Source organism: Tigriopus californicus, chromosome 9 (assembly GCF_007210705.1).
Source record: "Tigriopus californicus strain San Diego chromosome 9, Tcal_SD_v2.1, whole genome shotgun sequence".
In the NCBI taxonomy this organism is placed as follows: Eukaryota; Metazoa; Arthropoda; class Copepoda; order Harpacticoida; family Harpacticidae; genus Tigriopus; species Tigriopus californicus.
Genome location: NC_081448.1, coordinates 7,713,760 through 7,740,315, shown reverse-complemented (window position 1 = coordinate 7,740,315; position 26,556 = coordinate 7,713,760). Strand labels below are relative to the sequence as shown.

At 39.2% G+C, this 26,556-nt stretch overlaps 2 protein-coding genes across 2 annotated transcripts in view; both read left to right on the top strand.

Moving 5' to 3' along the window:
• The first annotated feature begins 655 nt into the window (after positions 1–655).
• Positions 656–13,408, top strand: LOC131886721 (uncharacterized). Its single transcript, XM_059235120.1, has 26 exons — positions 656–817; positions 875–957; positions 4,335–4,518; positions 4,805–4,929; positions 4,990–5,220; positions 5,280–5,435; positions 6,054–6,207; positions 6,267–6,614; positions 7,445–7,707; positions 7,787–7,895; positions 7,961–8,374; positions 8,446–8,783; positions 8,844–9,062; positions 9,523–9,824; positions 9,882–9,963; positions 10,029–10,169; positions 10,236–10,397; positions 10,452–10,622; positions 10,762–10,957; positions 11,014–11,116; positions 11,176–11,588; positions 11,664–11,783; positions 11,852–12,167; positions 12,397–12,593; positions 12,717–12,956; positions 13,019–13,408. The coding sequence occupies exons 1-26, from the start codon at positions 742–744 to the stop codon at positions 13,081–13,083; spliced, it is 5,208 nt and encodes a 1,735-aa protein (XP_059091103.1). The 5' UTR covers positions 656–741; the 3' UTR covers positions 13,084–13,408.
• Positions 13,409–15,866: 2,458 nt separating this feature from the next.
• LOC131886687 (uncharacterized) overlaps positions 15,867–26,556 on the top strand; it is a 19,618-nt gene continuing 8,928 nt past the window's right edge. Inside the window, exons 1-25 of the mRNA XM_059235086.1 lie at positions 15,867–15,994; positions 16,084–16,178; positions 16,253–16,436; positions 16,559–16,674; positions 16,747–16,965; positions 17,033–17,173; positions 17,642–17,795; positions 17,864–18,072; positions 18,132–18,258; positions 18,324–18,601; positions 18,678–18,780; positions 18,844–19,149; positions 20,104–20,229; positions 20,288–20,622; positions 20,696–20,896; positions 20,969–21,252; positions 21,324–21,405; positions 21,481–21,945; positions 22,752–22,947; positions 23,011–23,116; positions 23,176–23,582; positions 23,651–23,752; positions 23,825–24,140; positions 24,204–24,421; positions 24,582–24,797. Of these exons, the coding sequence (XP_059091069.1) occupies positions 15,907–15,994; positions 16,084–16,178; positions 16,253–16,436; positions 16,559–16,674; positions 16,747–16,965; positions 17,033–17,173; positions 17,642–17,795; positions 17,864–18,072; positions 18,132–18,258; positions 18,324–18,601; positions 18,678–18,780; positions 18,844–19,149; positions 20,104–20,229; positions 20,288–20,622; positions 20,696–20,896; positions 20,969–21,252; positions 21,324–21,405; positions 21,481–21,945; positions 22,752–22,947; positions 23,011–23,116; positions 23,176–23,582; positions 23,651–23,752; positions 23,825–24,140; positions 24,204–24,421; positions 24,582–24,797 (5,074 nt within the window). The 5' untranslated portion in view covers positions 15,867–15,906. The remainder of the gene's footprint in view (positions 15,995–16,083; positions 16,179–16,252; positions 16,437–16,558; positions 16,675–16,746; positions 16,966–17,032; positions 17,174–17,641; positions 17,796–17,863; positions 18,073–18,131; positions 18,259–18,323; positions 18,602–18,677; positions 18,781–18,843; positions 19,150–20,103; positions 20,230–20,287; positions 20,623–20,695; positions 20,897–20,968; positions 21,253–21,323; positions 21,406–21,480; positions 21,946–22,751; positions 22,948–23,010; positions 23,117–23,175; positions 23,583–23,650; positions 23,753–23,824; positions 24,141–24,203; positions 24,422–24,581; positions 24,798–26,556) is intronic.

Genomic DNA, 26,556 nt, shown 5'->3' with positions numbered 1-26,556 from the left:
TTTGTGGACTTCCTTACCTCTACTGTGAACGGAATCACCAACAGATCTATTTGTGGAAATTGCTTGAATATAAGGTCAATCAGAAGTTTTGGTCAAAAACTGTCTAAACCCTAACTGAAATATTAACTAACTGATTATTTAAGGCGATCAAATTGTACAATTGCCCCAGCCCAAAAAAGAATGAAGTACTTATAGTGATTCTCAAGGTCTTGAAGGACTCTGAAATGCTCTTAAAAACGTGCAGTATAAAGTTATATTTGGAAGGTATAAAGTCTCCACTTTTCCAGCCTGTCTAATTCGACGTTATACCCACAGCATTAAAGTTTTGATTGAAGAATATGACACCGTTACTTTTTAAAAACCTGCAGCAGTTATTGGCGAAAAAATATTGAACAATCGCTTTGCAAAGACCGTTACTTGAAACACTGCTAGATTCAAACTGCCAACACCGAACAGTTTCTCTTTTACAGTGCCAATGCCTTTCAAAAAATGGCTTGTGTATATATGCTTTACTATTCTTTTACAATCATGATGAGAAAGCTGAACATATTTGATCACTGACAAAGATATTAGCATTCAGAATTGTTAATGAGATCTAGGGACAACCAAGTATTTGCCATGAAAACGAGTATTGAAGTATCCTAGCAGCAAAGGTCTAAAGCTTGACAACTGTTGGGAATTTAGACACATTCGCCTTAACGCAGTTACTTATGTCCTGTTCATTGGGTCCAAAGAATCACAATGGCGAACGATAGGATCCGCCTCACGCCGATTATCTTGATAATTTGGTCTATTGCAATGGAAGCGCTGTCAAATGGTACCCCCATATTAATTTAAATTTAAGCAACAACATTCATCTCGGGAATTCTTTCAGGCGATTCGTACTATGTGGGACGAGATTGGCTTGAGTCTGGACCAATAAATAATGAGCATATGCATATTCGGAAAAAACGTGTGGTAGGTCGCATGCATTTGATCCATATGGTCACCTAAAAAATATTGTTTACAGGGTTGGGCGTAAAAACGGTTACCACTTAAAATTTATTTGACAGCAAAGTTAATTAATTAATTTACATTAATTTCACACAAACAAGTGTTGGTGCCATAACCATTAAGTTCAAATAAAATTTTTTCGAAATGACCGCCACGATTCCACACAATTTGACCTAATCTCTTCTTCATAGCCGCACAGCTGGCACGCACAGCCTGCTCTGGGATATCCGTCCAGGATTTCTCAATTGCAGACATCAAGGCATCTTTGGAGGGCCTGGAGACGGCATTTGCTTCCTTCTCCACCATACCCTACATGGCAAAAGCAAGGGGGTAAATATCTGGTGAGGACGGAGGCGACATCTCCTTGGTCCAAAAATGATCAAAATTTTGTTGGCTCCACTCTTGGACGACGTTTGCTGCATGGGCAGGGGCAGAATCTTGTGTAAAGCAGACTCTTTGCCCAGGAAAGTCTCTTTGGATCCAAGGAAGCACCTGCTCCTTCATGAATGTCAGATATACCTCTTCATTAATTTTTACTCCATCTGGAATTCGGAAAACTGGTGACTTCTTGCCATTGCTGGCCACGGCGCACCATATCATGATGGAGCTTGGCTTCTGAGTCCTGGGGGCTGAGGCTGGGATCGACCTTTGAGATGTCCCGAATTAAATTTCCTCATGACATCAAACAATTTCTCATCACTGTAAATTACAATGACATCCGGGTTTGCTGCGAGCCAGTCCTTCAATAGTTTGCTTCGGGTCAATCTTTTTGATCTTGTGGCAGTCGAGAGGAGTTGACGTCGTCTCAGTCGGTAAGGATGAAGTCCAAGGTCCTCCTTGACCACTCTTCCCATGGTCCTCCTCGAGACCGAGTACTCCTTGGCCATGGTGGAGATCGACCTGGCTGGATTTCGCCTGACCTTTGAACTTACGGCCTTTACCAAGGCACTAGTCCTCAAAGACCGTGGTCGACCAGATCCTGGTCGTCTGGAGTCTCCCCCCATCTCCTCAAGTCGTTTTCGGCACCTCCAGACAAACATCTTGTTGACCTTCAAGGTCTTCATGATGGTGGCCGTGGCCACGTCCTTTCTGAGGAGCTCAATGACTGCAGTGCGGTTTGTAGTTTGGTCCATATTTCCGATAGTTCGGTTATTAAAAGAAACTTTGTTTACAATGATGTATGCTACTTTTATGGCGGTAGATTCAAAAAGCTTAAATTTTTTAAATCGATCAATTATTCTTCAAGATATGTCCCAATGAATTTAGGTAACCGTTTTAACGCCCAACGCTGTATATTATCAAAATCAGGATCGGATAAATCTGCCACGAAATAAATCTTCCCATGAACACCTCCCACTTTCGAGAGGTTCGACTCTTGTGGAACTTCATGACCATCTGATTAGATTAACCCTGCATTCAAGGGCTAGTTAGCCATTTCCACAAATAGATCTGTCGGGAATGCCGTTCATAGTAGAAAGTAGAAATTTTGACCATTTTGGGGGACTTCCTTGCAGCTACTGGGAATGGAATTCCCAGCAGTCTGCCCAATTTGCCATCAAAGGAGTCACTTTCCACAAATTTTTCGAACCATTTCTGGACGTGCCCCATTAGGCTTTCAATTCACAAATAAACTAAAACTGCATCATTGGGTTTTTGGCACAATTTGGTGCTGGTTGATAAAGGAAATCTTGGCTTTCATCGAAAAGGGGAGCTGCCAAGTTCCGTCGTTGAATGAATTGGCTTAGAGCTGGGCATGAGTCCACCTCATTAAGCTGTTCCTCGGACATTACCTCCACACAACCTATATTCCACCATTTTCATGTTCTTCCGTCAAGCTGCCTTTGATGATTTTGAAAGAAAAGCTTTGGGACAAAGCTCTAGAATGCTTTGAAAACCTACGGTATCAAGTACCTTTCATACATTCTTACCATCCTCCAACGTTGATTTAACTCAGAAATCTATGAGAGATGACAAAAGATCATTGATGCCAGTGAAACTTGAATTTCAGGGTTGTTTTCCGATCTATTATGGCTCGCTCTCCTTCTCACATTTCCCTTGACAGTCTCCATGCACCCAGCCATGCTTGTGGGAGATATAGAGGGAAATCACCGGAATTCGTCGGTTCTGATAGAAATTTTCATATGATGCAGAATCAAAGGGGGAAATTGTCAGATCGTAATACTTGGGGTTTACAGTCTCCAACATTCGTGCCAAGACGTGAAAAACGAGAAGCTTGTAGATTTGACAACTGTGGCCTCCACGAAACTTAAAAGAAAATGCAGTGGTCCAAAGACAGTTTCTGTTGTCATTTTTTACCATGGGTAAAGTGGGTTGGCAGTGTTCCTTTGCGATGTGGTGTTTTTTAATGGCCGTGGCACTGATCAAGAGACATATTCCTTGACCTTTTTATCCAAGCAACCCGGTGAATGCAAAGCTGCCGAAGCCTTTTTTGCGCCTGTGCGTTTGAAAAATTTAATCTGAATAATGTTTTGAAAAGGTGGTAGAAAAGAGCAAGAATCTTGCCTTAGCCATGCCTGGGAATAACATGCACCGAGATCCCAAGAGTTTTTGGTGTATGAGGTGTCCGTCTACTTGTGGTCCATCTTGTTAACTTGAATTTTGGTTAGTTTCGGCACAACTCATTCCAGGAGGAAACATCTTCCATCTTTCAATCTGTTTCCAAGAAGTTTCCAGAAGTTTCCATCTGGGTTTGATCCTACTCTTAAAGACTTGATTTGCTTCTACTTCATCCGGACAAAATCCCAATCAAGAATTGGTACACACTCGATCGACACTTTGATCGGTCAATCATGTCAAAATGTGACACAATCAGCTCTTCCCATATTTTCTTAAAAATTGTGTTATTGGCATTTGTTTGAAATTATGTCAGTCCTCAGATCCTGGTATTTCATGTGTGGCCAAATGGTTTCTTTTATCGCTTTTTCGGTTTCGTGAGATTTGTTCTTAATTTCAAATGCTAGACTTTCGAATCTTGGAGGCTGTCAACTGTGTTACTTCCACTTGATCTTGAGCCGCCGCCTCCGCAGATGATGATTCCTCACGATTCTTAGTTGTTCAATACGACCTAGAAGAGACTGTGGAATGTGGTTGGGGAAAAAGAAGGGATGATTGGCAAGAATGAAAGAGAAAGGGGGAGGGATTGAGGTCTTTCACGGCCTTAAAATATTTTTTTGTTCTTTTTATTCCGTTTTACAATATGCAAAGCTCTTGTGCTAAAAAGACTATTTTTAGGGGGTGTCATCGTTCTATCAAATTGGATAATAAAAATGCGGCACAAATAAATATCAAAACAAACCATAAAAGGATGTGGTCTCTTTTAGGTTGGAACCAACATTAACGATGCCAACTTTACGTTTGTTGAGGTTGCCAGCCAAACGATGGGTTCGATGTTGGTTGAAATTGGCGACAGTTTCACATTTGAAGTCACAATTGATTTACCTGGAATACTTGACACCAAAAAGTCGGACATGGTCATCGAAATCTTTGGGCTCGATTCATCAAACGGTAAAACAATTTTCACGAAAAGGAAATTATGCAAATGATGGAGCACATAATTTTCATATGCCTACACTTGTTCAGAAATATGTTATTAATGAAAAGATTATTATAGGCACACATGATTTAGCAAAAGAAGTTAATTCGAAACCAATAATGTCCGGATCCTTCTGGGTCAATGGTGTGAAGCTATTGTATATAGAGTGGGATACAAAATAAAAGACCCCAAGTTGTCCCTTTCTAATAATTTCGAATGTCCTGAAAAGCTAAAAAGAAAATCATTAAATTTGAATAGGTGTGGCAGGAATCCATGTTTGCCAAGCTCATGAGGAGGAAATAAGTGGACATGGTGAAAATATCAGATCCATTCAAGAATATCCAGTATATGTCAATGAAATGCCCTCTCATCGCAAGAACTTTGTGAGTTTATCACTTTGTGATGCTCCATACTGAGCAATTGTTATAAAAAATCTAAATTAGGTTGCAAAGACCAGGATGATTCGAGAGCAATTGCATACAGAGGGATTCGGCGATGTCGGAAATGCCAACAAAATTCAGGCACAATTTCAAGCAGTGGTTGTAAATGCTGGACTGGATGAAAATTGGTCATATCAAAACGGAGGCACGCATTACATAACCGTTGGAATTCAATATGGAGACGAATTCCTCTGGATCGGCCAAGCAAGTTTTATTGTGGATTTGAAAAATCAAGTAAGTAACATCTTTTGGTACATCTCTGAACACGTGATTCTGTAGACAAACTCTGTCAGGATTATGACTTCGCCGTGAACATTGAATCAGGCCCAATCGACACGGACAAGACCAGTTTTATGAAGGGCAAAGGATATATCTTCACCATACGTGCGAATGTTGTGGAACCAGTTGCTGATGTGGCCTTACAAGTTTTTCAGCCTCTCGGTTATAACGTAAGAAAAAAGAATCCATTCATATTACGGAAAAATAATTTGTGAAAGATGTGATACAAAGAAAACTACTTGATTAATATTTTCACGACCTTCTAGCTGTTTGGGCTCAGATGCCAAATCTCAGATATTTGCTGTTCTTGAATGAATTCACCATGGGTCAGTACTATCTAATGCATGTTATTTGACAGAAGTAAAGTAATCCAAAAGAAAGCCCGAGAAGAACCAAACCAACCTTGAAGGTGCTCTCAAAGTGTATGTGTTGATAGAATTTACACTAAAACCTCCTTTCTCTGATATCTTCTTCAATCTCTCTCAATATGAGAACTCGCTCATTGCTGTGATGTTCCGATTAATGTTAAGCAATGGTAATGGAAAGATGAGGCATCAGTGATCGAGAGACAAAAGTCACTGGAAAGCTTGCGCACTCAATATGTTGTGTGCGGTTGAAATGCAATTGCGATTGCAAAATGTAATTGTATTGCAATTGCAATAGCTTGGTTCAAATTGTTGAATTGACCAGTACTTCACAATTGGTCAATGAACAAAATATCTGTATCTATAGAAATAATTGGAAGTTTCATGATTCTAACTAACTCGTGATTGCTCCCTCATTTTAAGGACGTTTTCCACATTGGTCACATTCAGAGAAGAATGGGAAATGCGTTTGCTTGCAGCCCTCAGGATGGATGGCAGGACAAGTACAGTTTATCGCCCTCGGATTTGACAGTAAATAATGCCAGCATTTTCTATTCGTTTCTGGTTAATCGAGAGGGTAAGCTGTTAGTTTTTGGAGACACATATAGACCTTGAACAAAAAATTCAAATTAATAGCTCAGCGCGACATAAGCAATGATGCGAACGAAATTGTGTTTTTGGTGCCAGTCCACGTGATGAATATTGATTCACTTCCACCCGGTGTCAATCGGACGCTCTCGTTTGTCTTGCAAGTCGGGAAAGAAAAAATTTGGACAACGCTAGAAGAAAGACCAATCTCAGATCAACCTCTCACACTTTCCAATGGAGTAACTCCCACTTTTTTAAGCGTTAGGCTACTAAATAACGTGACAAGTAACCAAATACCAAAAGGTGATAGCATCGTGTTCTTGGTGGAGTTGAGGTGTCCTAAATCTGCTTATTGCAAGTTCGACGTTGAATTGCTTTCCTCAGCAAACGGACAACGTAAGTAGGCCAACTACTCCATTCGTAATGTACTTTTGCTTGGGATTCTGCAAGCGCAGGGTAACTAAGATTTATTGACTCATTTTGACTTTAACTCATTTTGGAGCAAATGGCTTCTATCATTTAATGATCATTTATCCAAAAAAAAAGATTTGCTAAAATAAAGTAACTTGGATTAAAAAATTGGGCAAAATCAGTGAGTTGCCGTGCCCCTATTCGTTTACCAGAATGCTTAACGATCGGTTTGCACCAACCTCTTATTACAATATCCGTCTAGTTGGAAAAAAAAGGAAACTACTTCTTAGTTTTCCTTAATGTAAGTGTGTACAATGCAGAAGTGGTTTGAAAATCGAGTAGTTTTAATTTGGAGTCAATCGTGACGATTCATTTTTTTTAGCGTTCACAGGTTCTATGCTTATTTCTATAGAAATTATCGGACACATTTTTGGGCCAATCTTTTCTCCTATAAAAAAAATAATGGACGTTATCAAGTTGGCGCCATCAATTTGCGAAGCTTTCGCCGTAATGGGTTGGAAGGGTTTCTTAAATCGTAGCTGGTTTAGAATTACAAATTTGACGATATTTCGAATGATTATGGATGGCATTTGCTTTCACTTGTAAAAGCATTAAACCTATACCATTGATACATTAATCAAATTATTGGATTTTTTCCCATGAGGTTGCACAGGGGGAGTCAGCTTGGAGAAAAAAAGCGAGAGCAAACCCTTCAGATTTTTTGTACTTCCTTACTCTTTGAACTTGACTTTTTATCTGGCAGTCATATATTGTATGTGGCTCTTTGCTTGAATACCATTGCTATTCATTTTAAGCCGCAATTCCGGTTGGAGCTCGAATTATTAACGGTGGAACCATTGCCTATTTTTCTCCTCCATGGTCCGTTTATGCAAACCAAGACGAAAACGTGGTGGTGAGCTTCGGCAAAGTTGAAAACCCTGCTTCTGAGGACACTGACGTCAGTTTGGAATTGACATACGCACTTGACCCAACAGCTGACGATGCTCACTTGATTGAGTTAGTTAATCCAAAAATTGGGGGTTTACCTATTGTTTTACCAAAGGATTTGAAAGCTTCTGTAAGATCATTTATTGATTACGGGGAACGAAACTAAAAATTAGGTTCCTGAAAAATAGACGGTTACTTTTTTGTTTCAGAGCAATAATTTAAATTCGATGTTAAAAGTGGAAATTGATGATTTTGGATTTGATGAAAACGTTCATATTCATGGGCAAGCTGCTTTCGAGTTAAGAGTCACTGTAGAATGTAAGATAAACGTACTCATGCAATGCAGGTAAATTCTTTTGGTAATTGTTTCTTTTCTTGCAAAGCTGGAGCAGGAGCCGAAGGATTGGTTTTAGAAGCTATCCCCGATCTTGATTTCGATCATGAGTTAAGAATTTGCTCCTTGAGGATTTTGGACATTGGTCGAGGGCTTCCTTGTGTTTACCATTCTCATTATAAACCAAATGCAGAATATTACAAATCAGATGAGACTCTACCATTCAATAACTTGGCCAAACTCAAGTTGGATCGAATTTGCCCCTATTCTGTTCCAAAGATGGATAAAAACGACAACCAATTTGTGGCCCGAATCGTATATGAATCACCAACGGCTCTCAAAACTACTCCAAGTACATTTAAACTGAATGGCGGACTAAGAATTAAAGACGAAGTAGTTTGGGTGGCTTCAAAAAGTTTCCAGCTCATAGACACTGCAATGAATACCACAAATCTTGAATACGGTAAATAAGTTTTGTCAATATCCGATTGGTTCTAATTCAATTGCCGTCAATCTTAATCTGGTTAAATTTAGCACAAGGAAGCGACGTTTCTTCTTCTCCTTTCGTTGCGACTTATCCCACAATAGCGACAAGAGGGCGCAAACCCTCATTCCACCCAGGGGAGGGAATATCTGAACAATATATATTGAAATTTCCACCGTTGTCGAGAGGCGCCTACAACTTTGTCTTAAAACCGTACGCCCACTCACGCGCATGCAAAATTAAAATCACCCATATTGGAGAAAATTATCCATGCACTCAACCTCCCGGTCCAATGATTACTGGATTTGAAAATATTGAAATTCAGTACGATTCAAATGGAAACAACATGGAGTCAGAATTTGGAGAGTCTGTGACACTTAAACTTAAGGTACAAGTGCTACCTACCAATGCGTTTGAAACTTGTTGATCACTGTTGATCTTGGATTAGGGTTTGACCAATTGGGGTAGAAGTCCCGTCCATTTCGACTTGACTCCAGATGAAAATTCGATCCAAGTCGTTGCCTTTTACCAGCTTGATCCAAAAGCTATTTTCACCGTGAACGACGTAATGGATCTCAATTTTGAGTTGCATGAAGCTTCTTCCAATGGTAAGGTACTTCAAAAAGGAAACACAACCCACGCACTGGATCCAATAGTGTTACCAACGGTGAGTTTTTGGGCGATTATAGAAGTAGTAATGTTTTAGCAAGGCCGTTTCTTGATTTGCAAATGCCAAGCTCGAAAATACAGCTTTTGGCGAACGGCTTTTCCATGTCAAGTGGTAACATTTTATTTGCAAATTATCACCAAGTTCCTAACCGGCATGAACATAATTATTACCACGTGGGAGTCAAAAAATCCAACCAGACATTGAAACAAAGAAATTGGTGAACCAACCCAAAAATGTTTGTTTTCACAATTCGTTTTCATCATAGGCGAGCCCGAGGGCGCAAAGGCATTCAGGCCTCGAGCACAAGGGAGCTTAGAAAAGTCTACGATTTTATAAAGACGTGAAAGAGCAAGTTATGGATTGACTTATTTCAGTTTATTTTGTAATTGGGTTTTTCGCTTGCTTTGTAAATCTTTGAAAATAGGTTTGGGGATAAACTCTCTCATTTCACGTTTAGGGCCAAAAACACCTTCCTATACCAAATGTAACAGTGGAATTTCTTAATGTGGCCACTATGAGCAAAGGATTACTGTTCAAGAAGGCACCCAATATTCTCCGCATCCATGTTCCTATTCCTGCCACTATGTTAGGTGATATGAAAGTTTCTTTGGTGAATGTTGATTTCGCCTCCGGCTTGGACCTGCTTCAGTTTTGCAACTTAACATTGACGGAACAAGGTGCAAACATTCCCTGTGTCCATCCAATCAACAGTGTTTCCACAAACTACAGTGCCGATGCATATCGTACTCTGGAAAACAAGTGACATAAGTTTTTATCCTCCACCTAGTATTCCACAACTATTTTTTTTTTTTTTAGCATTACCTTATATAAATCAATCGATGCGTATGTGAATGGAATTTGCCATTTTGCGTATTCTAGGGACACCAATGATAACTATGTGAGTAAGAAAAGCAAACTTTTTATTTGATATATGAGAACAATTTTATTCCAAAAATGCCTTAGCTGACATTTGAAGCCAGCGTCTTGGTTTTAAATGAAACTCAAGAGGGAAAAGAGGTCTCCTTAAAAATCGTTATTGAATCTGAGGAATTTATGGGCAATGGTGAAGTAGACATAATTCTTCCCAATGGTAACAAACCTAGGGTAGGTCGATGTCGTTTTGCTACATAAAATTTCAATACATATCAAAGAAAGCATTAATAACCTTAGATTGCCGAGCCATTAGAAAATGACGTTGTTGTGGACTTGGTTACTCCAAATGAGGCTCAAGTAGTGGCGCTCGAAGGAAATCCTAGTACTTGTGAGATTGGAGAAAAGATTTGGATAGGGTATAATATTACCGTACCCAGAGGCAAGACAATCAAAATGGAGGTTAGTGCAACTTTCAATTTGTTCGACACAAATCCGAAACTTGTTTCGTTACAGGCAGCCCTCTTGTTACCATCCGAAAACAATCGGGCCTTATTTCATGCTGTCGATGTAAAATTTGACACTTGCAACGGGAAAAATGTGCTTTGTATGAATCCGTCAATTGACTTGCAACGTACTTTTCCTACGACATTCCTGAAATCCAGTAATATTACAACATTCATGCAAGTATGTGATCTTTCATTCAGTACAATGGTATTCCCTAATCAAATCAATGACAACCAACTCCCTCCCTACCCCTTCCCCTCCTAACCTCGTCCTTGACGAATGACAAATATTTGTACCGACTTTTTTCACTTGTTTCAAGCGCGACATTGTAACCATCGACTTTGGATATGTTACAAATGCAGGACTTTCGTTCAAGCAGGGGCTTTACGACGGCGACTTGGATGATACTTTTTCACTACGGTTCCTCATTCAAAAGTCGGACCATCAGATTTGGGACCGAAACATGGATAGGCCAATTCAATGTTCAATCAAATTCGGAGACGTCGCTACAGTTGGTACGGTCTTCTAAACTGTTTGTAACATTTTAAAACTAATGTTTTTTTGCTTACAGTTGAAAGTTGGATCGGGTTTGAAATATCAAAATTGAAAGAGGAGCAAGGACAAATGTTCATCACTTCAAATCTGTCAGAGCCCTCTAAACAATACGAAAACGGGTGAGCAATCAAAGAGAGTGATCTTACAAGTGAGGTGAAATTCCTTTTTCCTTTTTCAGAGACACAATTTATGTTCAGTCCGTCATCAAACATGACGAAATGTCCACACGTGAAGGTTATCCTACCTTCATTCAAGTGATTGTTCCCCATTATTTGACTTATAAAGAAAATTCGGATTCGTTTTTAACAAATTATTCGAGCATTGGAAACGACGAAATCGTGACCGTCACTGTTGCAAATACCTCAGGAATCTTGTTTCAATTTCCTCAAGGTATCAGCTTCCCGGATATCGTTGAATTGAATTTTTCATTGAGCGTTGAGATGGACGGAAAGAGGCCAATTGGTTCGGGGGTAGAGTCCTCGGCGATTGTTTTTGCTCCAATTTGCTTTCACTCTGGCCATAACAAGACAAATTCGAGCGTGTCCAATTGTGGTTCACTTCGTGCATTGCCATTCGAAAGTTGTGCTCCAGGTGGGATGACAACTATACAAAAGATTTCATCGCATCCTAATGGATCCTAATTTACGCATCTATTTAAATCACCAGAGTGCCTCGATGAAATAACTTTTAACAAGACTTGTCAAATAACTGCCTCATCAACATTCGATGAATCATTGTTTCCTCCACATTTCGTCATTCCAAGTTTGAGTAACTCACCTGTCTCTGGTAAATCTAGTATTTCCTTGCGCTATTGAATAGATGCCATATATATATAAGAGTAACCTCTTTTTAAGGTTGGGCACCGGCTTTGAAAACACCCCTAAACTCCAGGAGCGAGTTCCCTGATTATTTGGAATTCAATTTCCTTGCTGCCGTTCGGATTGGCCAAATTTATGTCCACAGTGAAACCGATACATTTCGCCAAGTCAAAACGATCCAAATCCAGTATGGTCATATACACGGCTTTTTTACAAACTGGAAAGATCCCGTTCGACTTGATCTTGGCCCTAAAATCGAAATCGACCCGTCCTTAGAAGCACAATTCATCCGCTTGATTTTAGTGAGCACCGACATTCAAGACGTTATGGAAAAGCCACCCGGTATAAGCAAGTACGAGCAACATCAATGAAAGTTTGGCTGGTAAAATGTTCAGATGCCCAGAATCTTAATTAATTCAATCACACTGAAGAAACAAATTGTAGTCAGTGTTAGTAATGAATGAAATATTGAAGTTGCCTCACCTATCAACACCCCAAACACCCCAAACATCATCACCACCCCACTCAGAAAACTTCCACCCAACTTGAAAAGCTAAAAAGCCCTTAAAACTATATTTCAGAGTTGAATTCAAGGGTTGTTTGCCTCAGCCTCAACAATTGTCTTCGTGTCAAAACGAAGAAGAATCATCTAGGGCCTCCGAATATTTCGCAGTTGATGATTTTCGAGACATTGTATATTATTGTGAAAGATTGGATACAAGAGCCAGAACCAATTGTTATGCTTCAGGCGGGAGAGGGATCGTAGCCGGATGGACAGGTACATCAAGACTTTATTACATATGTGACAATCTAAGTTGGCTACTGTATGCCTTCTTATATTGCCTTGCTGTCGACTCCCTTTTAAAAGTTACTGAAATAATGGTAACTCTTTGGTAACTAGAACTACCCAAGTACGTCAGTTCGTTGATTGGATATGATCAAGAAGAGAAGTTAATGCTATTCACTGGTCTGACTGACAGATATTGCTTCAAAAGTGTCGACGGTCAAAAAATAACACAACTGGATTGCACTAAGCTTGAAACACTACCTTCATTAATTGAAGCAAATAGAATCCGCCGGCCCGAAACAACAACCAGCCCTCAGAAAGGAACATGGACTGGACAACAATTGCAATACGGAGGTAAACTGATGAAGCTCCAAGCAATCAGAAAATTATGATGTTAAAGCGTTTGTCATTCTTAGGTCGGTTGGAAGGAATCTATGACGAGACCAACATTATTTTGCAGTGGAAATCATGTTGTCTTTGAACTTAAGGGAACAATGGGTTTTTTTCAAGATCAATTTCTTGATCAATTTTTATCATAGAGCCGGAAGGTCGAATAGCAATGTCTTCTCTACAAGTTTTTTCACTTCAATTCACTTATGCTCATGCAAACACACATTCACATTCACACATACCTGGAACAACAAAATATGATTTTCATAGACTTGCTCATATGTTCACTTCTAGGTGGGTCAAATTTTTATATTTCTTGCAACCCTCTTCCTTCAAACACAAATTTATCTATGTATTTTTGTCATGAGTGCATTTTGAATCAAAATAAACGACATATTTGTAATCTTCACACACAATTGTCAATGTGATTATTTCATTAGTTTTAATTTCATAATTACAAGTTTTGTCATTTTTTATAATTTTGCAATTCGTATTTTCAATTACATAGATACGCAAGCAAACTTTGACTCGGGAAACTACGATCTAAGATGCCCAGTTTTATCCAGAGATTATTATATGAATCATTATTTGCCCAAGCAATGTGACACAATGAATACAGGGTGTAAAGAAATTAAGGGCCTCCATGGCTGTTTTTCACATTTCTCCCTACTTGAAGATTTTTTGACATTAAACCACAAGCATTCATTAAGAGGAATTGTCAAGAACCTAATGACATATTACAAATGGTTTAACGATATGCTGGAGGCGATGGGTAGCCCAGTGCTGTCAAAACAATGTCTAAAATTCAAGTGAGCGCAGTCTGGAGGTCAGAACCAAGGCTAAGGGCATCCTGAAGGCCGGAAAAGATAAAGGAACGTTGGTGAACCTTTCAGTGTTCATCTTCAAACCATTGGAAAGTGGAGACCCTCATGGAAATGCAATAAATCCTTTTAGAACAGACCGAACCGATGGCCGAAATCTGGATTTTCAAGACTCAATCTTTAGGTGGAGTAAAATCCGATCATTCGTGGTGTGGTGTTAGGTTTTTCAATCATCCCTTTTAATGAAAACTGGAAATTTAATCTGATCAAATCATTCTTTGAGTTAGGGGGTAGGATTTTCAGAAGCGACAAAGAGCGGCCCTTAATTTCTTTCCACCCTGTATGCCAACTTTTCTAAGAGACGCTTCAAATCTTCTATTGGTGGGCTTGCTTTACAAATCGATCCATAGATAAGTCTGGACACCTGGCACAATAAAAACCACCAACCCACTTTCAGGGCAACTTCCAATAAACGATGAATTTAAAGGTTTTAGAACTACATCTTTTTTATTACTGCTAGCGGCAATAAAACCCATGAGGTCTTCGGCTTGCACCTAGGCACACATTTCATAGAACTTTTTAAGTGTACAATCATGAAATCAACTGTTTCGTTTCCGGCGCGTGGTCTCCTTTACTTGTCCCAGGTCTCGCGTTCCCAATCCTCAACTCGGTACACGAACTCCTCATACGACAATGATAGACAATTAATTAGCAATAATATGCAGTGAAATTTGGAGGTTTTGCTATTTTCGAAAGTACGCCGCCATAAGGTGGTTTGAAGATTTTCACTTATTCCATTATTTTCCTACCGCTATCGAAAAAGAGTTCTCTGAACTCTGAAAAGCATGATCAGATGAAGAGTTAAATCCTCAGCCACACGCTAAAATGTAGAGATTTTATTGAAAGAACGGGCTAAAACGTATGAAGAGGCAAGTTTTAATGGTAATTCCTTTCCTCTTGAATGATTAAAGTCTACAATAAAACAAGCACAAACCAAAGAATGATTCCACTAGCGCGTACAGAGATTATATTTATATATTATCCATACTCGATCATTCCTTCAAATCATAGACCCGAAAATTTGATAACGAGGTAGTCATATCCCACTTTATAAACTTTCAGTTTGTCTGTCCACCAATACGTGAACACGAAATGTGGTCGTTTTTGGTTACTAACTCCGTTGTACTTGGCGAATACGCTCAGGATGTGCAAAGAAACGATCTGAAAACTGCATATTCTATTTTTTTCGGATGGTATGCGTATTTCAAGTTTTCATAGACGGGTGAGGGAATATCATGAAAGCGCTTGGTCCTCTCTATCCTAGTCTCAAGAGTTCAGATGAGCCAGCATCTCTCCAAAACGCCAGAACGTTGCATTGTTGTGTCCCAGCAGAGCGATGTTCGTTGTGCAAGACCAATTCAGCCCTCAACAATGGGTGTTGAGGGAGTCAGATCCATCCCGATGAAAGTGATATTCGCGGATTTACTTGACTTTAGGGTAACTCACTGTACTCGTGTACGAATAGTCGGACAATTCCACGCTTAATGACGATGATAACAACACAAACGGCAAATGAGAATGAAAGTGTCGCATTTTTTCTGGACGTATCGACGCAACCTCCTATCTCTCTCTCTCTTTCTCTCATCCTCAGTCGGAAAAATATCTTTTTTTTTTTTAGCTGAATTATTTTGTTGTTCCGGTTTTCACTTCCCACGTTGTTTTGCATACATATTGAACACGGACGTGACGTCATTATGCTGCCCTTGCTCTTGCCTACGGGTATGCTACGTGTTATTCGTACAAAACATGGTTAGAAATTTAGGAAGGAACAAATCATTTGGCGTTTTGCAGCATTGAGTTAACTTATTAGCACAACGGAATGATCAAAGAGGGTCTTTTGAAAAAGCGTCGTCAATGGATTTTAATATTTCGTAGTGTATGTAAATAAGTAATGAGAATGAAAGTCATGCATCTGATTTTCTTGGCGACAATCCTCAGCAATATCTTGAATGTCATGACAACCGTTGAAGCCTGACAGTGTGTTGAAGGTCTTCTCCATTAAGTGTCTTGTCTCTTTCAGATTAGAATCAAAAATGTCACCGTATCAATTTATGAGTCTTTTTATGTTCTCTGGATACATTCTGTGTTCGATGGCACTGCACAACGGAGTGTTAAATCATGGTAAGTAATGAGTTTTATGAAGCCATTGAATTTCAATTTCCTCAATTTGAACAAAGGAATCAATTCATGAACTAATCCAATCCCACAAGACTTGAACCAATCTGGAAGTATGGTTGAGATCGGCAATCTTATGGAATTCGGTACTGACTTTGAGCACATGCATCATTCTCGCGTCAAAAGAGCTGTAAGTTATTAATAAAGAATGGGAGTGAAAATATGCGCCATAGAGTATTCCAATCCCCGGGTTTGTTTTCTCAGTTGGGCAACGATCTCAGTGAAATCACTTTGCATATGATTGAGAAGGCAAGTCAAACCATCAGTTCCACGGAAGTGAACCTGGGAGACAGCTTTACATTTGAGGCCGTGCTGGACTTGCCAAGAATCTCAATTGAAAATAAATCTGACCTGAATATTGAGATTTTTAGCTTGGACCCGGAAGAAGGTAGGTTATGAAATTCAACAACTTTTTGTAAAAGAGATGTCGTTTAAGCCAACATGGGCAGAATGACCATGAGAGGTATTCTATGAGAGAATGAGTATGAGATGTATTTTGTTTTCAAATAGGTGTGGCTGGATTTCATATTTGCCAAGCACATGTGCTGTTCAAAGGCCCTCAGCTAAAATATATTCAAGATTACCCGGTGTACAATGATCACTCAAAGGCGCACTATCCTACCTACGTACTGTATATTGTATTTTTAAGTGTCTACTAGCAATTTTACTCATATTCAAGCTTTTCGACTAATTCACAGATTGAAAAAACAAAGATCACCTTCGAACAATTACATACTAATGATGAAGGCAGTCCTGACGATGAAAATCAGGTGAAAGTTCAATTTCAAGCAGTGCTCGTCGACCATGAGCAAACCCAAAACGGGAGGCAATACTATCTAACTACTGGTGTTGATTTCGCTGGACAGTCTTTTGTTTGGATCGGGCAGGCAAAGGTCCAGACATCAATCGTTCCTCTTGTAAGTAAATTATTCAAGACGACCAAAAAACAATCAATTCTATTTGATTTTCGTATCGTTCAAACAGGAATATGATGCCAAAGTTGATTTCCACAACCCTTCATCAGCCATTCGGAAAGGAAATGCCGAACTGTTTTCCATATCAGCTTTCATCACAGAACCTAGCGCAGACATTGAATTTGGAGTGTTTCAACCTCTGGGCTTTAACGTTAGTAAAAATGCCTGAAAATTCTTTTTCTCTCATCTGAACGCATGTTTTGAGTGAGGGAAGAGCACTATATATTCTTAATTGTTATTCTTCCCCCATGAACCTTCCGAATATATCTTTTTGGCCAAATTTGATGTGGCAAACTAAAAGAGGAAAAATCGATGATAATACCAAAATGTATGGCAAACTCCCGCCCATCAACTAGCATTTTCAACCAATACCAAGACAATTCGTCCTTGGCTTACCCATTTCACAGAATCATTATTTATTAACCGAGGTTCTTAATTACGGTTTGGGCGTTCTACGAAGAAATGTCTCCATTAAAGTCAAGTTACTGACGTTTGGGCTGTTGGTTTCAAATGGAGTGATCAAAGGCAAAATTTCTCTAATAAATCCAATATTGACTCTTAAGCCCCTAACAGCCCTTCTAATTTTGCATGTCTGTCATCAATGTGCTTGAAATTTTAGGACATCTTCCATATTGGTCAAATATCATATAGCGTTGGAAATGCTTTTGCATGCAGCCGTCCGGAATTCTGGGAAGAAAGGTACATCCGATCGCCCTCAAAATTGACTGTCAATAATGCCACCTTGCGATATCCTTTCCTCATCAATAGAGAAGGTGATAATAGCCCCAAAACTGACATGCATTGAACGCCAATAAAAAAACTCAATCATAATGGATTTCAGCCAAAAGGGATGTGAATAATGACGTGAACCGCATCCAATTCCAAGTGCCAGTTCATGTACTCAATATCGATTCTCTAACCAACGGAATAACTAGGTACTTATCTTTTGGCCTCAAGATTGGGAACAAGAAGCTTTGGAGCGCCCTACACGAAATAACCATTCAAAAAGCTGACCCTGTCGTCAATCAAGAAGTTCCGGTCTTGAAGAAGGTGTTTTGAAAATTCGGTTATTTATTCGAAACATTTTTATATAGTTATTGAACTTACAGGTGTCTATGATAAATAACCTCACGTCATCTGGAAAAGTATTAGCTGGGAATTCGGTTATATTCCGTATAGAAATGATTGCTAATCCGGGATGGTCAAGATTCGACATTACTCTTTCAACAAACCCAGGTTCTGGCTCAAGAGACAACAGCTCGTCCATGTTGTTTATTTATTGTCCAGTTTTATTGTCATAGGATCTCCACTAGAACCCGTGGGAGCACGTGTTATTCGTACTGGCACAGTTGCTTACTTTCCACCCGAATGGACTGTTACTCGACGGACGGATAATGCGATTAGTCATAATTTCGGCTTGGTCAAAAATGTAGATGATACCAATCCAACCACAGTGGTTCTTGAGGCGGCATTTGCAATTCAATCAATTGCAGATGATAGCTCCGGCGAAGAGGCCATTATTTCAGTTGGGGGTGAAACCTTATCGGATCCCACTCTATTCATCGACATTGAGAGCAACGTACTAAATTCGAAATCAACCCATAAAAGAAAAAGACCCAAAAGTTTCAAAAAGTTCCCAAAAAAAATTTTTACAGCCCAATCCAAACGACGTAACCGTTGCGATAGAAGAGTATGGTTTCGATAATAAGCTTTATTTGGCCGGACAAGCAGCGTTCGACATGATCGTCCATATCCCCAGTCAGTTCCTGTTATCCTTAAACCAAAAAAAAAAATCAATGCTGATTCTTCTCTTATTTTTAGGCGGTTCGGGTAGTGAAAGCCTGCATTTTGAAGCGGTCCCAGATTTTGATGTCACTGATTTTTCTCTCCGACTTTGTCGAGCCTCTATTATCAACATTGGGAAAGCTTTGCCGTGCGTTAGACATTCAGACACACTTTTGAAGGACGTGTATTCAAAATCTGACGATACGAAACCCTTCAATGACTTTGGAAACATTGATGTTGGCAGAACCTGTCCCTTAAATTATCCCTCCACTTACATGAACGACAATTCTTTCACAGCAAGTTTAGTTTACGAACTGCCACGGGGCCAAAGCGTTGATCCAGGTATGAATTTTCTCTTAATAAGCTACCTGGATTTTCTATTTGGCATTTACTTTGCCAAATCATAAATATCCAATAACCTAATACACGTTAAAATTATGTATTGCGAGTATGTTTTAGGACATTTACATTTCTTACGCTATATATACATCGTTAAAACATGTCCAATGTAATCAATCTCTCTTCGATACAAACTTCCCATCCAGTACTGTCACGATTGGTCCTGATTGTTGTTCTCTGAACTTCGCCAAATTTTCGAACCTTCAAAAGCCCCTTCTGGTGACCCGAGAAATGACCTCGTGAAACCTTTGACTACCCTTCAGTAACTAACGAACTCAAATGCTTGCTTTTTTTGGCGTTTCTAAACCTAAGTCTTCGAAGTCCTCCCACTTTGATTTCAACTTTTGATCGATTTCTGACTAGAATTTCTTCTAGGTTAACATCCCAACATCAGGGTGCTTGAACCCGACTTGTTCCAAGCAATAGTTTACAAGGTTTTGCGCCCTCATTCGTAGACGGTTTTGAACCGTGTTTTGAAGTCGGGTCAATATTAGGCCACGGATTTGCCCATACTTATCATTATTTTTCTGACCAGATTGACCAGTGCTTCCATAAAACAAACAACTGTCAGCTCTCAAAAAGGCTGTGTAGATCAAATGAAATATTTTAATCAGAACGTGAGTCTTTTGAGTTTCAACCCCGTGCTACTCATGAAGAATTTCTGTGAATACTCGGCTCAGCAAATCCTAATTGTCAATACAACAATTGAATGATGGAAACTCACGGTCCACGATATACGCCGGCATTTTTGCACCCAGTCCTATAAAAACCCAAATATGTATAATCATGCATGTATGTAATTTTAAATTCCCATGTCACAACATAGGTGCCTCCATTTTTTTATGTGCTGATTAATTACTGATTAATTTTAAGAAGTTATTTTTTCACTGCATTTAGGGTCCAATGTTCGAATCAGTGGAGGAGTGAGACTTGGAAATAACACGATTTGGGTGTCATCTATGCTATATGAAGCTCAAAACACACCCATGGGGCCAAACATTATCACCTCTTTGAACTTTAATGGTAAGACGTTTGCCATTTTATGAGCTTTTGCATCTACAAAAAGTAAACCTGTTCTCAGAAACGGTTGGTAATACCACTGAACCCGTTCCATTTGTCACGTCATATCCAATCATCACAACAAGGGGGCGCAATTCACCTCTATTTAATGTGAACGAAGGTTTCTATATTCAATACATCATGAAGTTTCAACCAGGCACGAAAGCGGATTATAAATTCGTAATAGAGCCCCCTGGACCCCAAATCAAGATTTGCAAACTAATCATCACCCATATTGGACAAAACTTTCCATGTGCGCAACCCCCTGGATCAACGGTGACTGGTTATGAAAACATCGAGCTTCAACATGACAAGACTGGAGACGTTTGCGGCGAAAGTGCCACTTTTACGTTTTGGGTGCGTGTTTCAAGAAAAATTCTGTTCATCGTTAAAGATTACTAGAGCTGCATAGGTTATACACTTCATCTAGGGCCTTACAAATTGGGGAAGAGATCCTATAATACATGACCTCACTCCGGATGATGATTCAATACAGATCAAGGCTTACTTTCAAGTTTGTATGCAAGGTGCTTCAGCTGTCCCAGAAGTGTTGAATGTTTTGCATCGCCTTGATCCTGAATCTATTCAAGGAGAATCAGAAATCGAACTTTCTGGCATTATCAAAGATTTTGTTAGTAATTTAATTGGTTTTTTTCAAGGTGGAGTCAAAAGCACGACAAATGTTTCAAATTCTGTCTTTTAGACTCATGATCGGGGAATAGAGGGCACAACATACAAGTCATTAACTGGACCTGATGATATTTTCTACTCGAGGGCTCCCAAATTGATGCGTTTTGAAATTAGAGTACCTGAAAACTATTTAGGAGACATAATTCTAATGATCAACAACACTCACTACGATGAAGATCACGTGTTATTGGAAGTCTGTGACATCGCTGTGGTCAAAGTTGGGGAAAATCTTCCTTGCCTTGATGTCACTAAAGACGTAATCAAGGAATATGGAACGGAGAGCAAAATGATTGGCAGGTATTGTGTAACGGTTTTTTTTCTTCTGTCCCAAACCATTTGTATTTTTTTTTATTTTACCATTTCCACAGTGAAACTGTACACCGAACACTTCTAGTAAGAATGCAAGGTGTGTGCTATGTTCAAGTGGACTCCATTGATGATGCCTCTTTAGTAAGCTTTGAAAGAGATAATAAGGTCTATTCTTTTAGAATAAGTTTATTTGTGCTTTTATTTCCTTTTTCACAGATCACTGTGGAGGCTGTTGTCCGTGTCCGTGATGTATCAGATGGCAGAAGTGTTGGTATAACAGCTCATGTTATTCCTGTTGGAGGATTTTCTGAAAGTCTTTCCGACCAGATTGATGTCACGATGGTTGTGACCAGTGAAATGCCGCAAAATTTTAGTGTTGACACCCTTTTACCTGAGGAGCCTACCGTGTCGCCTTTGGATGATTCTGAAATCTACACTGAGACAAGTCAAAAGGTGTGGATCCCATTCCTTATAGTTTTGCCTCTTGAAAAAACAGTCCAAATAGAGGCGACATTTTTAACCCCTTCTACTGATGGGGTTGCGGTGTACCATATAACAGATGTCAGATTTGGAGACATTGAAGGTGGACGAAACATTCCATGCACGTCAGCCAAGGTTCATCTACAATCGGCGTATGGAACAATATTTCAGCAGACGTCAAATGTGACAACCTTAATGCAGGTATAGTGGTGAACACTCAGGATTTGAACTGGATAACCGTAGGAAAGATGGTTGTAAAAATCACTGGTGTACGCGTAGATATGCATCTGAGTTAAAAGAGCGGACAAAACTTGTATGACAAAGTAAATTGTGTCCTTATTCACCGAGGTAAATGACGGACGAAAAATATCGGGCTCAGTATGAAATTATGATCCTCATGGCTGCCCAAAAAATGCAAAAAGGCATGGGGAAATTTATGAACTGCAAAAACTGGCATTTTTGAGTTGGAACGAGTTTCGAACCCATTTTTTCAATTACCCAATTAATTGCGAATATGTTTGAGGTACTGTTGAGGATCCAGGTCTTCAGACACCTGCCCTTCTTCATAAGTAGGAGGAAATTTACCACAAAAATTACCCGTCGATGCTCAAAATCTAGGAACTGAAATTTATTGACTTCTGGCATCTGCTTCACATGTTCGATCACTTCTCGACCTAAGAAAGTACGTTTTCCAACTAATGTGGGAGAAGAGTCAATTAAAATAACTCGTTTAACTCGTGGTCAAAATTAGTTCAATCAAAATATGCTCCATCTAAATAGAAACCAAGCTGAGTCTGAACTTGGGCTCCAATCAAAGCACTATATAAAGTTGATATAAATATGCTTCTGAAATTAATATTCTTTTTATGACGATAATGTGGCTGAAGAATTAAACCCGAGAGAGAGATCAACTCGCTAAACTGGTCCCGGAATGTGCACGCACTTTTGTGGTTATATTTCTTTGCCTTTTTATCTCAAGTGACTTCGTACACTCCTATTCCTTTAAGCGAGATATCGTGACAATTGACTTGGGATATGTCATGAATACTGGATTTACAAAGAAACAAAAGAACCACAACGCCTCTAGAGACGATCGATTTGCCATAGAAGTTGAAGTTCAAATGAGTGATCATGTCTTAGCCACAAATGGGTCCTCATGGAATGTCGCTCTTGCGGTCAAATTTGGTGAAATTGTGGTAGTCGGTGAGACTCCTATATCTATATATTTTGTCATTTTCCGTTAGTCTTTCTTCTTCTTTTATTTAGCTAATAAAATGGTGAATGTCTTGCGATCTGACGCGATCGAGCACGACAAAGGCAACCTAAATGCTGTTTTGGCTCTCGTCAATGAAGATGATACACATCGTATAAAGTAAGTTGTAAAGCATCAGTTTGATGATAATTTCGCTAAATTGAGAAATTTTTCCGTAGCTCGAGTCTCCACTTTAGTGTCTTGATTCACCATGAAAATGATTCTAGAATTGAAGGACATCCAGGCAATATTCGAATGGTGGTACCATCTTTCTTAGATTACACAAGCGTGGATACATTTACCTCTAATTACTCGTTACCTAATTCCACTGATCTAGTGACAATTTTTGCTAATGATAGCTACTTGGATTTTGTTTTTCCACACATTACTTATCCCGATGTGATTCAGCTGAATTTCACCTTAACTGTTGACCCATTATCGGAACGATTGTCGGGTTCTGGGATTGAATCAGCTACGATTGCAGTTGCACCAATGTGTGGCTCCAATTTATCTGAATTCCTTTCTACTCACAACGCCAAAAATTGTGGACCTTGGGCCTTTCATGAAGTCACACTTCATGCTTCTGGTACGACAATACAATGGTGATGTTATTTAATTCTAGCCCCATAACAAGAGTTCCTTCTTTTTACAAAGAATGCTATGATCATATCCCTGTTTTTGAAAAATGTCAAATAATGGCAAGCTCAATGATAACAGACTTGTCAAACCCTTTCAATTCAATCGGCACAACAGGTGGTGGGTTTCATTCAGTCAAGAATAAGTTCGCTTGTTTTCGATTTTGATGCTCCTTTTGCCTCATTTTTTCAGTTTGGTCACCTGCGGTTAGAATCGGAGAAATATTTGACAATTATTTAGAATACGACTTTTTGACTGTAGCTCGTGTCAACAGAATGGCCTTAACAAGCCATTCGCAATTCAGCAATTCAAAATTTCGCAAGGTCACAAAGGTCGCTGTTTTGGTTAGCAATGTTCCTGGCAACTTCATTAAAGTGTTGGAGAAGGACATGTCAATTAGCAACATCATTCACTTCATTGAACCGCTAGAAACTCGATTCTTAAGGATTGGCATAAGAGAAGATTCCTCAGTCAATAATCTTGACATTCTACCACTGGCAATCAATGGGTAAGTAAGTTCTAACTGATGACGAGAAAATAGAAGTAATTGATTTCGGAATTTCTATTTTAGGGTTTCATTTTTTGGTTGCTTGCCCTCTGAGACAAAACCAGAATTGTCCGAATGTGTTTCCAAAAGAGAGACGATCGATTCCTCAGATACAGACCAATATCGACATTTTGCGGTTGATAATCTTCGAGACCAACTGTTTTTCTGCGACACAAATCCGCGAATTAATGGCACAGCATGCTTTTCAGTCATGTCGATAGACAGCGACATTCAATTTACACGTGAGTACGAGTAGAAAATATCAACCTTGCATCCTTAGTGTGCAACCAATCAATTCTTTGTCAATCATTCCAATTTTTTTGCCACGGAATTGCTATTTTATTAAACACCTTTTTCTTTACAATGAAATAAAAAAAAAAGAGTGAAATGTACCTTTTGCAGAATTGCCAATGTACGTAAAGAAAATTGGAGGTTTCAGTCCTGGACGAGGCCGGACTTATTTTAAAGGAGAAGACGACAGTTTTGTGTCAACAACTGATGGTGTAACAATGGAACTAACGGGAAGCCTTCCTGGAGACTTGAAACCCGCCGTTGGAATTCCTGGGGATTATACACCTCATTCAAAACCGTATCTTTGGACTGAAACAAGTTATATGGGTCAGTTCCGCTGGCAGATTTGTCTCTTGGCTTTTTAAGTTTTTTAAAGCTTTAAAGTCTTTTTTGCTTTGATTTTAGCAAACAACCGCGGGCTCTACAAAGCTGACAAACTGATTTTGACATGGAATTCCTGTTGTATGTGAGGGACAAGGAAACTCATCCTTCTTATTTGGTTTTATGTATAGAGCACTTCTAAATTCATATTGCTCAATAATAAACCGTGTACTGAAATCAATATGTTTACTCATGAATCCTTGGTTTCGTAAAGAATGCATGGTTGGCAATAACAACCAATCAACCAGGTTTGACCTTTCTTGTTCTGAAATAGTCCGGGGTATTCACACACTAGGAACTTTCACATTACGAGTTGAGATCTTCGTCTATTATGTGGTCAATATGGGGCCTCCTCATGTTCTTAGGCACAATATCTTCATTCGTTACAGGTAAGTTATCTTGAAAAATCAGATGGCTTCCAAAAAGTTTTAACATCAATATGGCTTTACTTCAAACTTGAATAAAACAGCAAGTTTGAAGTAGGCTATACTGTTCTGTGAAGGACTGGCATAAAATAATCGTGTTTATAATCATGCATGATAATCTATGGAAGTTATAATCCGTTCTTGGATTGTGATTTAAAGTTTTTTCGTTAGGAGCGAAGGGTTGACACTTGAAGAAATCTTGCCTAGAATGCGAGTAAGGCAAATCAGTGTATTATCCAATAGTCCAGTCAGTAGCCAGGGACATTTTCTTCATCACTAGCCACTGAACTACAGATCGTTTCCATGTCAACCAAGTTAGCTAGTTTAATCACAAATTCATTGAGGTTTCCAAAAGTTTTCGTTTAAAAAATGCAACATCAATCTTGAAAATTACCATCGCGTACGTCAAGGACAGATTTTCCAACCTCTAATCATGTACCCCAGGAACTGTGAATGATCTTGGTCAGGATTGGGTTATAAGCCAAGACCTCAACGATATGGACCATTGGAGGACAAAACGAGCTGTGAGAAAATATGAAACCATCACCGTCCGGACCATCAAATACGATTCGGTTATTGTGTTCTAGGCTGGATATATGATCGATGATGTGGTTGTAAATATGACTGAGATTGCGCGGCAGACATTGGGAGAGGAAGAAATGAACATCGGAGATAGTATTACCTTTAACATGGAAATCGATTTTCCTGGATTAGCAATCAGTGAAAAAACCGATTTGGTTATTGAGATTTTTGGATTAAAACCCGACACAGGTGAGCAGTAATAGTGTCAAGAACGTCTGATAATGATCACCAGAGAGAAAATTATTTTAGAGGGGGTATATTAGTGGAGCAGAAGAAGTTGGTGTGCAAAAGAGAAGAACAGAGACCCGTTTTTAAAGCTATCAGCTGAAACTTAAGCACGATATTAGTTGTTGGCTTCTTCGGATATCTCTTTAAAAAAACTGGCTTCAGAATAGGAAATAAAACCGTTTAGTCGATCTAATAACAACTTTTGAAACACTAGGGATTGCCGGATTCCATATCTGCCAAGCGCACATGATTGATCCTCGAGGCTCAAACATAAAAGCTATTCAGGAATATCCTCATTACACCGAAACAAATATGCATGAATTTCCGAACTTGGTGAGTTTAACAATTTATGGAATTCTGTTCAAATCAATGTTGTGGAATTATTTCAGGTCGAAAAAACGAGACTTCAATTCCAACAAGTGCACACGAATAACATTTCGGACTTAGTGAATAACAAAATTGGCGTTCAA